Source organism: Microtus oregoni, unplaced genomic scaffold (genome assembly GCF_018167655.1).
Source record: "Microtus oregoni isolate MIOR12 unplaced genomic scaffold, Mior012 000006F_ref0000085, whole genome shotgun sequence".
NCBI classification, from domain to species: domain Eukaryota; kingdom Metazoa; phylum Chordata; class Mammalia; order Rodentia; family Cricetidae; genus Microtus; species Microtus oregoni.
The window spans coordinates 3,033,418-3,051,949 of record NW_024543065.1 but is presented as its reverse complement, the minus strand read 5'-3'; the positions used below and the strand labels follow the sequence as shown (position 1 = coordinate 3,051,949).

Sequence of the window (18,532 nt, the reverse complement as noted above, 5' to 3'; positions counted from 1 at the left end):
GCACATGCTTGGCTAGCTGGCCCACAGGCTTCCAAGTATTTTCCTCTCTCTAGTTCCTGTCCCACAGTAAGAGTACTAAGATTTTAGCTGATGCTATTGTGCATGGTTGTACATGGGTTCTAGGGAGCCAAGCTTAGATCTTCATTCTTGCACAGTAAGAGCTGTCCTCGACTGAACTATCGCTCCATCTCTACTAGAATATTTTTATAACAAGTACAAGTTTTGTATAATTTGAAAATTATGTATGTTTGGCATTCCATATTGTGAGTATAATGTATTTTATATAAATACATTGTGTACTATATGTGCTTTTAGGGTATATGAAGCATTAATTTATGTTTAATTTTAGGAGCACACTCATGAGTGACATTTTTTTTCTCTAAGTAGAGCACTGATGCTGTTTTTGAAGATTTCTCTAGTTAAAATTCTACAAAATCACTTGCTCTATCACAATGCATGAACTTTTCAACTTTGCTAGACTTTGCCAAATTTTCTGCAGTGATTATTTTATACCCTAGCCCGAGTATAAAAGCTTCACATTTTTCTGAATTCTTTAAAATACTTGGCATTTCCAGTTTTCTAAATTTTGTCAAATCAGTGAGTTTTTAAAAACCCTTTATCTTAAGTATAATTTGTTTATTCCCAATTATTGGTATAACCTAATATAATTTCTGCGTTTATTGGCCATTCAGATTTTCTCCTTATGAATTACGTGCTGTATCTTTTATCCATTTTTCTGTCAGATTCCTTATGTTCTTATTGCTTTGTATGGTTCATTTATAAACACAGATACTAATCCCATTTGTCAATCATATTCATCATGCAAAAGTGGCCTATTAAATAATGGATTGGATTGCTAAGTTTTGCCTTGCACAACAGTTTTCAAATGCAAATGAAAACTAAGCTATAGGCAAGAAGGTTGTTACTCCCTGAGTCTGGGAGTTCAGGAAAATCCTGCACTGCCTCTGCATTTCCTTAATTTGTCCTTTTCCTGATCTCAGAGAGTTCAACACTGGCCACTCAACTTTGATAAGAACTTTATCTGTGTGTAAAGTGAATAGTTCAGAACAATGTCAATGCTGGAAACCCTGAGAAAGATGGAACTTGGATTATTGAGCCTGCTAAGTGGATGCTTCACTGAGGCAGAAACTGGTAGGAACTAGGTACATCCCAAATTATGACTTCTCGTGGGAGCATATAGTCAGCTGTTAGCAGAGACATGAAGCATGTTGGAACAATGCATCCTAGACTAACCTCTGAAAGACTTGCTCCCAGGAAAGTCTCTCGTTACTACAGAAGCCCCAGACAAGTAAAGAAAACAAAAGTAGACTAATAACATGGTGATGTCAGTTGCATGGATATATTGGCTTGAGAATTCTCATTTGAAATCTTAAAGTAACTGAGGCTGTCTTTCTATTACAGAGGTGTGGCGAAATCTTGTTTGAGAACCCTGATCAGAATGTCAAATGTGTTTGCATGCTAGGTAAGAAGGCTTCTTGTTTCTAATGTATTATGCATGTTGATGTCATATGGAGCCAATGTTGTTTCGATGTCTTACCGACTGCCTCTTATTCCATTGTAAGGAGGCGCATCAGTGCACTTGTGAGTTTATAAGCACCATTAATATATTTGTAGAGCACTAGAAGATGTAAAAAGGATCTTTATTTTACGTCTTGGTCCATTTTTCTGAGTCACAATGCTTCTTGGATCACCAGGACAGCATGCTATTGTGTGCTTTGCATTTAAGAAAACAACAACAAAAAAAAATGTGATCAAAATGCAAGAAAAATCTATTACCATACTAAGTCTGAGATTATAAGATAAATAATAAAACTGTTAGGTATTACAACATCACAAGATGCCCTCATTTATAACACCTATGTATATATACAAGCTAATTAGAAGTCAACCCAATTACCCACAATGCATCTGCATTTAAATAGCAATAAAATAACAAAACTTTTTGTGTGTGTGGGGGGGGGGGGTGATATAGCATCAATGCCCTTTACAGGCTCAATAAAATATACTATCCTGCTAAGGAAGAAAGTCAATAGTATTTTTTCTCACTATAGATTAGAAATGAATCCAGCAAAGTGTATGAGTGACATACTTAACTACCACGTGAGAAATGGTGTAGACCATGGCAAGGTTCTAAACTGTAGAGCCTTGGGGCTGCTGTAAGTTTGCCCAAGGAGTTTTATATTGATTACAATGTAAAATTTGCAGTAGCAAGGGCAACTGAATGGTCTCAACTGCTTGGTTTACATAGACATTTGCACTTGTTCATTAAAACTACATCATAAACAAGGTAAAGACGTAGTCATGTTAGTATCATCCATTTTCTCTAGGCTCCTCATGTTAACAGCCTAGATTATTGGTAAAATGACCCAAACCACACACACAGTCAGGTAAATAGAGGCATGAAAAGATCTGTCATTCATAACTCAAGATGATAGCCAAACTAATAATTAAAGGCTACTCATGACTCAAAAGTCAAACATGAAACAGGTATCACATTTGTCTAGACTTTGAATACTTCCTATTCTATTGTACTGCTATTTAATAGAGAATTGTTGTGTAGAGTTCTCATATATTTTGAATTAAGAAGAAAGTTTGTAGGGCTACTAGAACCTGGACATTTTCGCAGAAGCATATGAGTGATGATTACAGCATTCTTCTGCATACTGCTTTCAGCTATCCAGTGCTAGGTTTTAAACTTTATAAATTCGTCTAAAGCACTAATATCCCAAGATATTAGTTAGAAATTATAGATAAAAGTAGATGGTAGACAAAAAGAAAGAAAGAAAGAAGAAAGAGAGAGAGAAAGAGAGAGAGGAGGGAGGGAGGAAGGAAGGAAGGAAGGAAGGAAGAAAGAAAGAAAGAAAGAAAGAAAGGGGGAGGAAGCAAAAAAAGAGTTATTTGTCCAGCAATGTGTCCCAACCTTGGATTTGAGAAGGTGTCCTATGAACATGTTTTATCTATTCATCATTTAGTTCGTTCAATTCCACACAAAATCACAAAAGAACTATTGTTTGAGTCCTTCACATATAAGAAAGTGGAAGCAAATGCTCCAATATTTCAGACCACTTACCACAGTGAGAACCACTAAAGTAAGTTTACATTGTGTATTTCCATCTGATCTAGTAACTTGAATCAGTCGTTAACTCATGATGCTGGCAAAACCATTGACATCATTAACTTTGGATAAATTTTCCTAGGCTCTGCTTCTCTTGTAAGTGCTTGACTAATAACTATCTAGGAGAAGGGTGGCAAAGGACTATCTAGTACTGAGATTTCCTTAAAGGAAGACCAATTGCCTCTCCATCATTTCTGAGTATATAGTGTGTTTTCTATGCCTGCCAGTGGGCATTCTTGACGATCACATGTATTCCCATTGATTTGAGACATATCACTGTTAATCAGTTACATGTTTCTGACTACTCCCATAGCTACTGCAGCTAACTGAGCCCCGAAAGTGACCGGTGAAAGGTATCCTGGGCATCTTACACAGCTCGGTCATTTATTGTAGGTCACCTAAGCGATGTCTGGTCTCTCACAATACAAATATCTCTGGCATGATCAGTGCATTAGTCATTAGCCTTGTAGAGTTCATTAGCTTCTCTTAATGACACAGAACTAAATACTACAAAAGGGAAATGAGAATAAAAGTTCTGATTGAGAATAGGGACTATTACATGATACCTGTAAATACTATGTATTTATAATCTATAGTACAATTGGGGTGTGCAGAGGTCAGGGTAGACACTTGGAGTTTCTCACACAGTGGAAATTGTCTATGTCCTGAAGGACCTTACACTGAAGAGACATTTATTTATCCCTATTTATCCCTTAAGGGAATTGACACAAGCTTTAATTCAAACTTTGACAAAGTCCTCTAGCATTACAGATAAAAGAATACCAAAATCGAGCTCTCCTGGTATCAATATTGATGGATCAATCTGTCATTAGACCACTGCCTCAGCAGGACTTCCATGCTATGAGCTGAAGAGAACAAAAGGAGTTCAAAGGATTCATTTCTTTAAGATAAGCAAGAGAAATTCAAGTTATTATTACATGTAACTAAAACCGAGACCATTTTTTTTTATTTAAGAAAGAATGTCTGTATGAACACTCCACAAAGGGCATCTCCTCTGCCTTGTCTTAGGCACAGTAGGTTCCTTCTTCCTTTAAGAGGAGCTTGAAAATGTGTCTTTTCCCCTTTCTGAAAACCTTCTTGAGAAAATATTTCATCTACAATAGCAAACGATAAGGTGTCTGGTACTTTAAGGGACTGTCAAGTTTTAGAAATGTTTTCTCAGGTGATTTTGTAACACTGCATTGAGTTAATCAAAATTTCCAACTAAGAGAACAAAATATATCCAGTCTGTATTTCTGAAAACTTTATCTTGGATCTCTAGGCTACCCAGTGTTAAACCCTGATGAGGGCCAACCTAAGTCATCCACATCTTTATATTAACAAGTTCATGGGCCTTTCTTCCCGGGTTCCTCTTCCCTTCCTTCCTACATTCCAGTTTTGGGGTACCTGCCCAGATTCGGGCTATGCTCTGGCTTCAGCATGTTTGATACGGAATGTGCATGAGGGTCATTAACCAGGGACAGGTTTGCAGGTCTTTCCTCTTCTCTACCAGTGAATACTCAGATCATTATAGCAGGGGTGGTGGCAGTGTTTGTATGTTGAGTTGTCTACCTTGTGACTTTCATGAATAAATCACCCTCTCAGAAAACCTTGCTGCTGGCTCATTATCGTAACTGATACGTAAGTGTCATAATCACCTTAAGGGACTCCAAAGCACTAAATCCAATACAATTTTAAGTGAGAATCAACTACTGTCCTGCATGGTTTTTGCAGAGACACATTTCTAGTTCAGGAGAACAGGACAGGCGAGGTTTGAAGGCAGATTGTGGGCTGCACAGATGCTAGTACTGAGGACTAGCTGCTTAATCCTTAGAATTGTTCAGGGAGGCCAACCGTGGCCACAAGTCAAAACGCAAACTATAATAAGTGGCTCCTTTGTTCTCTGCTTCACACTGAGGTCAGTGACTTCAAGCTTCCTCCATTGCAAACCCCATATCTACACTCAAACACTATATACAAATCTCTCTTCAATTCTAATCAACCATAAAGCTTATATTAAAAGATATGCAACTGTAAGGCAGAATTTGAACCTTAATAAAATGTAAGGAAGTGATCCTTATATAAAGGAAAAGAAACTGACAGAGCATTATCTCCTAATTTTGGAAATAAGGCATGGACTGTGCCACGTCATTAAAGCTACTTTCCAAAGGTATGAAAGTGTTGGCCAAAAAGAATGGAGAATATTTAAAAGAATGATTGGTGTTGATTCAGTTCTCATTTTATGTGTTAGCCATGTTCTGTAAACTTAGACACTTTCTTTTTAAAAAGATTTTTTTTAAACAAAGAGAGAGATCGCACGTGGTACTTCTTTCTACTCCCATTTCCCTTACTTTTTAAGTAGGGTCCTATAAAAATAAAAATCCTTAATTTGTAGTTTAAGATATTTTAGCTCAGTTTCCCATTTTTTTATCAGGGCTGGGGTTTTTTTTGTTTTTTATTTCTAATTTGGAATATTCTGTGGCTTTGCTGCTATTTTATACTGGAATCCATTCATGCTGATAAGTTGTTTTGCTTCTGAATGTTCTGGAAGAACTTGATTACCTGTCTGGCTTACACAAGATGTTCATGTTAGACATTTGAAATTTGCTATATAAACGCTGAGCTGGATTGGCAATTTTCACAGTAACAGGAGACCTTAAAGTCAATATTTTTTTTTAATGCTCAACACAAGATAGCAGGGTCTGTGTTCCAGCCCCGGCTCTGAAACCCTGACTGTATGCTCCGCTCACACAAGTAGCTTCATCTATTCCAGGCTACCATTTACAGTTTTCCTACAAGACAGAAAAAGAAATATCTCTCTCTTCTAGATCTAGGGGTTTTTAACCCGTGATAAAATGAGAAATTTTACAAAGTAATGCCTATTATGGGACCGGCCCTAAATATTAATTATCTACAAATAAATTGATAAATAATAAACAATGATTTTTCTTTAAAAATTTAATTATTGATTGAGGCCACTAATGGTGCTTTGAAAGTGAATCAAAAAACTGAGACATTGTGCAAACATGAAGATGACTTTATAAATATGAATGTGTTGTTCAAAACTACATGACCTAGATTTCTTCAAGCACCTTCCATTCCAGGACACTATGGGAAACAGTGGGAACCAAAGAGCAGTGGGGAGCAGTCTCTTCTTTAAAAGGATTCCAATCCAATGAGATTCAACTTTTGAAACCCATAATATGAAACATGAATGTAGGAGTAACAGGTGACATTTTAAAGGCCAAATGTATGGAGACTTCAAAGAGCGGAATGTGCAGAGTGGAATGGGAGGAGGCATGGGTTTAGCTCTGAGTGCCAACCAAGTGGCAGGACTGGGATGATTTAAGAGTCCCCCTCAAAAACCCAGATAGAAGAATAGGAGCGTTCAAGAAGTGTTCAGACCACCCACAGGGTAAAAGAAGACACTGTAAATGGACAAAAAGTTCAGTGGAGATAACTGGCTGTTGGCATCCTCTCCCAAAATGACAGACATCTTAGCTGGTCAGCAGCTCTGGACTTTTGGGTCTGGCTAGAGAGATTAATTTCTGTTTATCTATAAAGGATCATAGAATGCTCTGCAAACTCATTTCTGCTGTATAGTATTGAGCAAAAATATAAGCCAGTTATTTATAAAATGAACCAATTTTTTTATTTTATGTGTACGTGTGTTTTGCATGCTTGTAAGTATGTGCACCAGATGTGTACAGTAACTACAGAAGCCAGAAGAAGGTGCCAGATGTCTGAGAATTGGAGTTTGTGATTTTGAGCCACCATGTGGGTCCTGGAAACCACATCCAGGTCCTCTATAATAGCAGCAAGTGCTTGTAACTTCTGAGCAATGTCTTCAGTCATGGTTTCTTATTTTTTTAATACAGCATCTGATGATGCAGCTTTGGCTATCCTAGTACTTACTATGTAGCCCAAGCTAGCCTCAAATTCACAATGATTACCCCACTCCCCCAGACCCCGCTTTCTGAGTATAGAAAATTAAGCCACTATGCCAAGTCATTTCTGATGGGATCTTTTTTTGAGGAATAATGAACAGTTTTGGTATATTTTAAATATTAAACTATCTCAATTTGTCCAAGTCAGTAGACCTTTCCATGTACATGGTCGCTGTTTAGAAATAATTAATACTAGAAATAATAAACAAAAATATTTATAAATCATTTTATTGGTTAGCAAAGGTAAGTAAGAACTAGTTTATGTTCACCCGACTTTAAAACTAAGGTCCACACTTGAATTTTGACTCATCCAAGTTATAATATCTCACAGATTTGACTTTTAACTTACATGTGTGAAATATGTCATTCCTATCATTTCATTCCCCCCATTTTCTCTTTCCCTGTGTTTGTTTAAGTGAGGAAATCTCTGGGCACTGTTTTCTAACTGCAACAAAAGACAAAATGGAGTCGGGACATTCCAAAGCAAGAGCAGCGAAAGGGAAATTCCCAGCATTCCCCCGAGCCCTGCTTTGTCTTAGCATCAGCCTTGCACCGGATGGCAGGCTGCGTATTTGTCCACATACTCTATGCTGTCCCTCGGCCTCACCCCACGGCACATTACACACAGAACATAAACATCACGGAAGCGGGGACTCGTTTTTTTATCCCTGCTGAGCATCCAGCACCTGGAACATCTCACTGCCCATTTCCTAATAGGAACCCAACATTGGCTGAGAGGATCCATGCTGATGCATTTGTGAGAACAGCGCAGTCACCTGCAGGCATCTCTCAAATGTGCCAGAGCCAGGTTGTTACAGTAAAGAAAGAAAGAAAGAAAGAAAGAAACCAAAAAAAACCTCTGTTAGGATCTAGCATAGTCAACATCCAGGTCAGATTCTCCGGGAACAAGAAAACAACTCCCAAGAACAACATTCTATATCTCTGGATAAGAAATATGTGGTTCTCTACACATAGGCAATTAGAAGGTGTTGTGAGATTGTGAGGTGGAGATTAGCAGCATTTGTCAGGGGATATGTATGCCCCACCCTCTCAACCCTCTGCTGAGCACCAGGAGAACTGACGTGATGATGAGCAAGGCAGAATCCCTTGTGCCACTCAAATTACTCCTGGGCACGATGGAACACTGTGTTGAAGAATGAGGAAGCTCATTATTTCACTTTCTCTAGATTTATATTTAAAAAAAAACAGAAAAACATTCACCCTGAGGTTTACGCTATTAATCTTTACTCCATAATCCTACTGCTTTTTCAAATTTTATATTTGAAAGTCAGTATTGCATTGCATGAGGAAGCAAATCTCCGGGTTCCGTGGTTGCTTTCCACAGACTGTTGCTGCTTGCATTGCCACAGCAACAACAGATCTTGCTTTTCAATGAATGCAGCTGGGCTCCCGGGCTCCAACAAGAGCGAGCTGCAGCATAGCAACTCAAGAAAAATAAAAAAATCTACCTGAGCCCTAGTTGTCAAATCCAAACATGATAGAAGTCTTGTGACAGCTATGTTTTCTCCCTGAAGGTAGAGAAGGTGAGGCTACACACCCCCATACAAAGCTGCAGTTGAAAAATGTGCAATTAGCAAACATTTGTAGATGTGTACTGTGTGTCAGCCTGGAGAAACAAGGACAGTGAAGTTCAGCCTTTGAGGGAGTTATGGTTAACACAAACAATGGCATCATAGCCTGCTAAACCATAAAGACAGACCTCTGTCCACGGGAAACGGTGAACTATGTCTGGAAAGACCTGGGGCCATATGCAGTAAGGGACAAACGAGAAGCGGCAGGGAAGCCTGGGGAAGCTGAGGTGGGAACGTCTTGGGAAAGGTGTTGTCCGTTTTAGGCAACAAAGCAAATGGCGCATGCAACTCCATGTGGCCAACTAGAGACTCTGCAAGAAGGTAATTGTGCCTGCAGAATAAAATAAAAGGGAAGAAATAGCTAATTAGATATGAGGAAGAACAGGACCAGAAAATAAATAAAAACTGCAAAGATGCCTAAGTAAAGGATCTACAGTGTGACATGAGGCTTTAAACAGCTCGTCTACTCAGAGTTGTGGATGTCCAGGAGGAAGACAATACGAGAAAGACACCAGTTTAGGAAATTATAGCAATCATCAAATGAGAAATGTTGAGTCCTGCCTGAACTGAGACAATTGTCACTAAAGAAAAAAGATGCAAGATACAGGAGTCTTTGAAAGACTGTGTCTTAGCTCAGGTTTCTAGTGCTGTGAAGAGACACCATGGCCATAGCAACTCTTATGAGGGAAAGCATCTAATTGGGGCTGGCTTACAGTTTCAGAGGTGTAATCCATTATCCTCATGGCAGGACACGGTGGCACATGGCACCATGCAGGCAGCCATGGTGCTGGAGAGGGAGCTGAGAGAGCTAAGCCTTGATCTGCAGGCAAAAGGAAGTGAACTGTGTATCCTACCATGTAGGGTGAATTCTAATTGATCTTGATAATAAAAACCCAGAATTAGATAACGGGGTAAATGCTGAAAGATCAGAGCAGTAAAGGACCCAGTCCCTAGAGAGACCTTTTACCTCTACTGAATCCTCAGACCAAAGTGGGCAAGATCCTGTCTCCACAAATCCTCAGACTAAATGCCCTGAGTTCCTGTCTCCTCCCACCTTGTATTCCTCTCTCTGCCCAGCCATATCACTCCTGTCTCCACCTCCCTAGTTCTGGGATTAAAGGTATGAGACCTGTTTTTCTTTTAGACTGATTCAGTCTCACGTAGCCCAGGGATCCATCTGCCTCTGTCTCCCGAGTCCTGAAATTAAAGATGTGTACCACCACTGCCTGGCCTCTACAGCTACCGAGTGTGGTAGTATAGTAGCTCTGTACTCTGATCTTCAGGCAAGCTTCATTTGTTATAGCACAAACAAAACATCACCACAGCACTGAGTATAGCTTGAGTAAAGGAGACCTTAAAGTTCAACCCATAGTGACATACTTCCTCCAACAAGACCACACCTCCTCATACTGTCACACCCTTCGGGGGCAGTCTTCTTTCAAAACACCACAGACAGTGATAGGACTTGCAAAGGCTGAATGCAGGAGACACTACTAAGCACACAGAGGTGTCTCCTGCCTCCTGCCCTGGACAGCACAGGGAGGACGTGAGTTAAATTCTAGATGTGATAAATTTGAGGTACCCAGAAAACGTGGGTATAGGAGAGAGTCTGGAGTTTGCAGGAGAGATCTTCAGGTGGGTAGTGGTATCAGCACATTAGGAAAGACACCTCTGAGGGAGTGGTGAAGAGGGACAGAGAATAAACCTAGGAGCATGTAGAAGCATGCCCCAGAAGGGTTCAGCAGGTTCAGGAGGAGTCTAAAAACAAATAAATGTGTAGGAGACTCAGAATAAAAGAACAGAGAGGCAGGAGGATGGTATGTAGTACTTGTAGCCAAGAGGAGAAGGGTCAGGTGAGATCCCAGCTGACAGATACCTGAGGGACATGTGAGTAGTGGCGACAGCAATCAGCAGGCCCAGGGGCAGGGGGTAGCGTGGAGCCAAGAGGACAAGGAAAACTTAGATGGAGTAAAGACTTCTTGGGTGAGGGAAAGGAGTAGCTGAGATGATTCTATCCAATCACTTTCCAGTTAAGAAGTAGGGAGAGGAGGAGCAGAAAGGGCGTAAACAGGTTAATTTCAAACTAATATATGAAATGAAAAAGACTTTATGAGATATAAAAATGTTATATATGTTTATATACATATAAAGCAGAAATGTGTATCTAACATATGTAAGAGTATATATTATATCTCTATGTTCTTACAGATTTAACCACGTATATTACAAAAAAATACAAAAAAAATGTTAAAGCATTGAATAATAAATACTTGTGCCCATTATGTCAGCTGCCATGTGTATAGAAACAACTCTAAGAACCTGGTTGATGTTAGCAACTGTGAGCTAATATATCAAGATCCATTCCTTAAAATAAAAATACATATATCCAAACTTCACGTATTTCCCAAGCACACATTTCAGAGAAGTAAATACTCTCTGCTCATGAAGACCCTCCCCTTCTCTTTTCTCCTTAGCTGCCTCTTCTCCTCCTCCTCCTCCTCCTCTTCCAATGGCCGGCCAAGGTAACCTGCATGGTGATGCCTCCTAGATCCTAACTCACAAATCCCTCCCTTCATAACCAAAGATTGCGTTCTTCCTCCACTCTCTACTTAGCCTGCACATTCCCAGGGAGTCCTGTCTTATCTATTGTTCTGACCCAAGCACTCAGCATTGTCCTACAACTCCTAAGAAGCACAGAACAACCCTAATGGAGATATAAGAAATTCATACGATTATATGTTCCTTTATAACCTTCTCCCATTGTCCAGTGGTGACCCAGAAGGCATTGGCATGGCCTATCTTGGCCAAGAGAGGCCTCAGGATCACCTCCACCCAGGTGGTATAAAGCCACTTACATTTTTGGAATGTTGGAAAGAACTAGGAGATGTTGGTTCCTTCTTGGCCAACTCCATCTCCACCTCTTCCTCTCCACCCTTGGCTTATTCCCTACACATTTCATGCTCCCCAGAAGACTCTTCCTAGGAAGCTTAGCATACATCCAACTGTATTTTTATAGTATTCCCGTACCCTTCTCAGGGTTGACCTGAGGACAACCCTAGTGCTCTTTATTGAAGGAAGAGCAGTTTATGAATGTATTGCACTGCAAGCTTGCATCATTTAAGCTATAAATATGCAAAGATTTTTTTAAAGTTTTATAAACATTGATAAAGCATAGGCATTTTCAGGGTAAAACAAAATTACCGCTATTATTATAAAATACTTATTTTCCCCATTGTACCGATTGATGCCTTTGTCTTACTTAAATGTCGAAACATTGTATAAATGTTTCTGATAAGTGTCATGCTTCTTACAAAATATACCAAAACATCTCTTTGTCAGATTTTAGAATATTCAGAAATTCATAATTTCAGAATATATGATATTAACTTATCAGATTTGTCTCAAAGAAGTAACTAATGGGTACATTCATAAAGCAGTTTCCGTAAGTCCAAATTTTTCACAACAGGCTCATTAATCTTTTTTCAAATTTTGTGATTCTAACACTGACATTATAAAAATTGCTAATTGCTTCTCACTCAAAAATCTTGAAGGAAAATTTCAAATGATGATAATCAATGCACAGATTTTGCTGTTGTATTAGCCAAACAACTGAGGATACCTCATATGTGTTTGATATATTTGATTTTTAGTCAACATCTTTAAAATTTTTGTGACTTGTAATTTAACAAAATAGCCAATATCATAAAATCTCACCAATTGTTATTTTGTCTTTAGTCTGATTCTGGATTCCAGGGGTTCTAGTTCAGTGTGACACTATGGAAAATTGGGAATTTAATTCTGGAAGAGGCACTCTTTTCTGAAATACAGTTATTTATTGTTTATCAATGGGAAGGTGGTCTTAGAAATTCATAATAAGGTGAATCCATCATTATTCAGATATTATGGAATATAGTTGCACAAGCCTAGAAGTATAGCCTACTCCACACCCAAACTGAATGGTACAGTCTCCTAGGTTTGTAGCTCTCCTAGGCAACAAACCTATGTAGCATGATACCATCCTGGATACTGCAGATATGTATAGCAAAGTGGAATTTGTGTGCCTGGACATCCCTAAACTTTGAAAGGTGTAGTAAGAATACTAGACCATAAGAGCACAAAATTTCATGGTTATGCTATTGTCTTATTATCTTGCATGCATTTCCTCAATAACTGACTCATTGTGAGGTGGACAATGACTACAAACCAATGTCAGAATACTAATAGAGTGTAGAATCCCATGAGGCCAGTGAATAACAGTATCTTTATTGCTCTGTGATATGCTAAAAATCTGACAGTTCTTGGAATGTGTCTACTAACCATAAGAAAAGAGGTACCACATCATATCACTTTCTAAATTCACGCTGCAATGTCAAAAATTGTGCTAGGGCATCTTACCTTCTTTAAAAAATCAAATACTTAGAAGAAGTACTGTGTGCTTTTGAAGTAAGTATTAAATTCAGCCATACAGTTTCTGCATTTCTTAGGGGGAAATTGCATCTTAGTCTTGAAATCCTGAGTTATTTATTGAACAGGGTTATCAAGCATTAATTCCACCAGGCAATCTGTGAGAGGTATGTATCCTGTCTATTTCCCCTTTTATATCAAGAAAAGTGTTCTTTTACGAAATTTGTTTACAAGATAGTTGACTCATGAAAAGCCAAGAGGACTACGGGTGACAGAACTTGAATGGTTATGATTATATTTCAGATGATTTCACAAAAATGTGGAACTGGCTATTACAGAGGCTTAAGAAAATCTCTGAATATTTAAAGGGTTCTTATTAGCTTTCAACTGTATGCATTAATGGGGTCTGGTGTGATAGTTCAACACTTGTATACATTGTGCATTCATCATCAGACCAAGGCCATTGGCCCTTCCCTGGTTTTCAAATTTTCATTTATTTATTTAATATTTATGTGTGCTTGCCTGGATTTACATGCACCATGTGTGTGCAGGTGCCCACAGAGGCCATAAGAGGGTGTTGGAGCCCCTAGAACTGGAGTTACATAAAATATTAGGAACCTGGGTAAATAGTGAGCCCTCTAATAACTGAGTCCTCCCCAACCCCATTTCCCTCTTCTTATCTTTCTTTACATTTAGAGCCTTCAAACTCTGTTCTCCAGGTCTTCATAAAACACATAATAGGTATTATAAACTGTCATCACCCAAATTTGTTCAAAATGTCAGGACTTACAATATCTGTGTGTTTTCCTGGTATCCAACATCCTTTTATCCTCATGATCCTTTCCAACCTTCCCCAAATAGATAATAACTTCTCCCATATCATTCAGCTATGGGGCATGTAGAAGCTCAGGGGACAGATCTCAAGAATGTGACTTCGGAGAGTTGTAAATTTCTAGACCATTACATTTATGTTGGCAGCCGGGCGATGGTGGTGCACGCCTTTAATCCCAGCACTCGGGAGGCGGAGGCAGGCGGATCTCTGTGAGTTCGAGACCAGCCTGGTCTACATGAGCTAGTTCCAGGACAGGCTCCAAAACCACAGAGAAACACTGTCTCGAAAACAACAACAACAACAACAAAAAAAAACAAAACAAAAATACATTTATGTTGGCAGAAATTGCTTGTTCATTCCCAGACACCCAGACCTGAAATAATCACACAGAAACTATATTAATTAAAGCACTGCTTGGCCTATTAGCTCAGTCTTCTTATTAACTAAATCTTATATCTTGAATTAACCCATTTTTGTTATTTTGTGTTTTACCATGAGGTTTGTAGTTTACCAGTAAGGTTCTGGGGCATCTGTTTCCTTTGGCAGCTACATGGCATCTCTTTGACTCCACCTACTTTCTCTCTATATCTCTGTTTAGATTTCCCACCTGACTTTAATATACTAAGCCATTGGCCAAAGCAGCCTTTTTAATAACCAATGGCAATAAAACATATTCATAGCATACAGAGAGGAATCCCACATCATCTCCCCTTCTCTGTCTAAATAAAAAGAAAAGTTTTAACTTTAACATAGTAAAATTACATAAAATAAGATAAGTATCAGGCAAGAATTACAGTTACAATATTTATATCTACTTTATCTTTTATCATAACTAAGGAAAATTACGATTATAACTATCTATACTTCAACTCCATCAATGACTCCAGAGGGATATAATATTACCTAAGTAAACAGGAAGTACAATGTAAGCAACTTCCAAAGCTCTAGAATTCACAGAGATATCTTGCTGCTTGAACAGTCACCCAAAGTTCCTCTGTAACTTTGGGACATTCATCTTCAGCCTACAGGCCCAGAGTATCCCACAGACTTTTCCACGAAGCAAGAAATTTGAAAGACTATTTTACCCTTATTTTTCCCTGTAGCAATTGTACAGGTGAAAATGAAGAAGATTTTTTTTTATTTGAAATGAAAAACATAAAGTGTAACTATATCTGCTAATTTGCTTCCTTTCTAATACAAAAGTTTCTCCAGAATGTTAATCCCAAATGTTAGCTCTTTAAGAGAGAAAGTTTTAAGTCAGGTGTGGTGGTGTATGTCTTTGATTCCAGCACTCCAGAGGTGAGGTCAGAGCTAGGTAGATTTCTGTGAGTTCCAGGCCAACCCATGTTATGCAATGAAGTCTTAGATTTGTTTATGCTGTGGAACATTTGTCTAATGATTCAAAGATGTGTTGCATTCTTTTATGTTGCATTTGTTTAACACTGTGAAGCTGTGTTACTTTACCTGTCTAAAACACCTGATTGGTCTCATAAAGAGCTGAACAGCCAATAACTAGGCAGGAGAAAGGATAGGCGGGGCTGGCATGTAGAGAGAATATCAAGGAAGGAGGGAAAATTTAGAGAGAGGGAGATCTAGTAGCAAGAAAAGGAGGAGGATTCCAGGGACTAACCATCCAGCTACACAGCAAGCCATAGAGTAAGACAGAAAGAAAAGATATACAGAAATAGAGAAAGGTAAAAAACCCAGAGGCAAAAGATAGATGGGATAATTTAAGTTAAGAAAAGCTGGCTAGAAATAAGCCAATCTAAGCCTGGGCATTCACACATAAAAATAAGCTTCCATGTGTGTATTTATTTGGGAGCTGAGTGGCAGCCCCCCCCAAAAGAGTAAAGAGTAAAAACAATCAACAAGAAATCTGATCTACATGTAGTAAGTTCTAGGCCAACAAAGGCTACATAATGAAATCTTGTTGAAGAGTGAAAGAGAGGGAGAGGAGAGAGAAGAGATTTTTTAGTTCGTAACTATTAACTAATGATGTTAATGTATGAATCCAAGATTATATTCAGCAATAGTTTAATAACAACCAACAGCTGATGTTACAGCTTAGATATGTATCGACACTTCTAATAGCCCTGGTAATGATTTTTTCAGTGATTTATTTTCATTTATAATGATTCTTCCTTTTAATTTAAATGTAGCTTAATTTTGAAAAATGGGCAATTTTTTTAAAGCCACAGACAAACAACTTTTACGAAGTTGGTGCATCTTTGTGAAACCGCACAGGTTGATATTCTTGTTACTTCCTCCCAGACACTGCTTCCCAAAGGCTCCACTCTGACGCACTGGATTCTATCCTCACTCCTTAACCTACACAAGTGGAGTTAAAGAATATGTTCTTGCCCCACCATTGTCTGAGAGATTTATGTGTTCTGTTACATATAACTATAGTTTGTTTTTCTAGTTAATTTTACTATGCATTCCTTTACAGAAAAAGATCTCTGGTCACTGCAATAAAATGTTCCTTTCTGTATGTTCACGTGTGTACATTTACTTGTACATATATGTATGTCTACTCCTTCATTAATTTTACTCTTAACAAATATTATCTACCATAACTTTGGACTGCTATAAAATAAGGCTATTAAGATTTTTTTGTACATAAAATCTTTTGTGAGGGGTGCTTGCATGTGTGTGTGTGATGTATACACATGATATGTATGTGAGCGTAGGCACACGTGCCAAGGCATACATGTGGAAGTTAAACCTTGGATGGATCCTAATCTTCCACCCTGTGTGATGTAAGTTCTACAGCATTGGTCACTGTGTATACAAAGCTAGCTGGCCTCTGAGCTTCCGGGGTTCTTCCATCTCTACCTTCCATTTCAGGTCTTAGACACATGCTACTGTGCCCAGTTTTTGTACAGGTTCTGGGGTTTTGAACTTAGGTTTTCACACTTCTGTGGCAAGTACTTACCCACTGAGACATTTTTCCAGACTGTGTGTGTGTGTGTGTGTGTGTGTGTGTGTGTGTGTGAACAAATTATCTGCTTTTTTGGAGATCTACTCACTACAGCTATTGGCTTATAGGATACATACATGTTCTGTTTTAACTGAGTTTTCCAAATATTTTCCTAAAGTCGCTATACCAGTCTGCACCCCACTGGCTGTGTATGAAAGGTCCATGAACAATTCAACACTCGGTAATTATCCTGGAGTAAAAATTAGAATGTATAATTCATCACTGAACTCGGTATGAACATTTTTTGTAAATGGCCCCAATGAAGATTACAATTATCATTTATGTAAACAAATCACCAGGTTGATGGCGGTGCTAATGGAGCAGGTATGTTTTATTAGCTTATTGTCAATGAACATTAATGAGTTGATGGAGTTTATTGCCCAAATCGAATTAACAGTTACTCTTTGTTGAATGCTTAAGCATAAATGTTCCATAACGCATCAGACTGCTTACTCACCCAGGTGGAACAATAAACAAAACCTCAATTCCTAGGTAAAAATTACTTTCTGCTGAGATAATTAATTCCTGTTTTTAGTTCACTACAAACTATCCGATTAAGTTCTTTACAAATTTAAAATCATAATACATGAATTATAGGTAAAGGGTGGGAACAGACATAGCAATTGAGGATGTTTTAAGGCAGTGAAAACACCCTTAGGTGGCTATAATGATGGAGATGTGTCATTACACGTTTGTATGCACCCAGAGAATCCACAGACGTAACGCACACCAGGAGTGAACCCTTCTGTAGACCATAACCTCTGGCAATGTTAATATGTAGGTTCGTCAGCTCTGGTAAATATGCTATTCTTATGGGGACCTCACCACAAAGAAGTTTGTGTGTGGGTGGGTGGGGTTTTAAGAGAAACCTTTCTTTCCTTCCAATAATTCACTAAGAAAAAAGAAAGATTTTTTTAAAGACTTTAGAATAAAAATTAAGCCTTCCAGTTTTGAAACATCAGTAGTCTAGTCTCTTACTCTGAAATTCCGTGGACCAGTATTTTCAGGCTGAACTTCTGCATGTTGTTGTGACCCTTACATATACTTACTCTGGGGTTGCGCCAGTGAAGTGCATTCCCTGGTTTGTTTATCAGTTTCTCTTAGGGTATACATGATCTGGCGGAGACAGGATGGCTACATCTAGCCAATAAGAACAGTGAGTTCAGGAGAAAATTATAATTTTCCAATAGAAAAAAACTTTAAAGAATGTCTTTGGCTTCCCAGGTGATGAAGTCAGGAATGGTTGCCATTTTCTTTTTTGTCTCTTCATAATTTCCAAAGGGTCATGGGGAGAAGTTATTTTATAATGAGAAGTTCTCTGTTGTCTCTCTGATCTCTAAAAACGCAAAGATAACTTCATATTGTCTGCTTACATTACCAAAACCTGTACATGGCAGGTATCAGATATCAGACAGAACCTGTGTCTGAGAGGTTTCACTCTCCTGTGGTGTGGTACACACAGTAGTGTGTGTCTTGAGGTAACCTCTGGGCACCACCGTTTTACCATGAGTCTGGGTTGTTGTAACTCATTTCTGGCCTAACTATTCCCTAATACACAGCTTATTATCTCAGCAAACCCATGTCTGGTGATAGAAATCAAAGTGCCACTTGGGCTGGCATCCAAATATGCCTATGTCACCA

The 18,532-nt window shown here is 38.6% G+C and overlaps 1 protein-coding gene across 1 annotated transcript in view; it reads left to right on the top strand.

Moving 5' to 3' along the window:
• The window catches only part of Pde7b (phosphodiesterase 7B), a 319,693-nt gene that overhangs the window by 92,017 nt on the left and 209,144 nt on the right, over positions 1–18,532 (top strand). Inside the window, exon 2 of the mRNA XM_041653888.1 lies at positions 1,423–1,483. Within this exon, the coding sequence (XP_041509822.1) occupies positions 1,423–1,483 (61 nt within the window). The remainder of the gene's footprint in view (positions 1–1,422; positions 1,484–18,532) is intronic.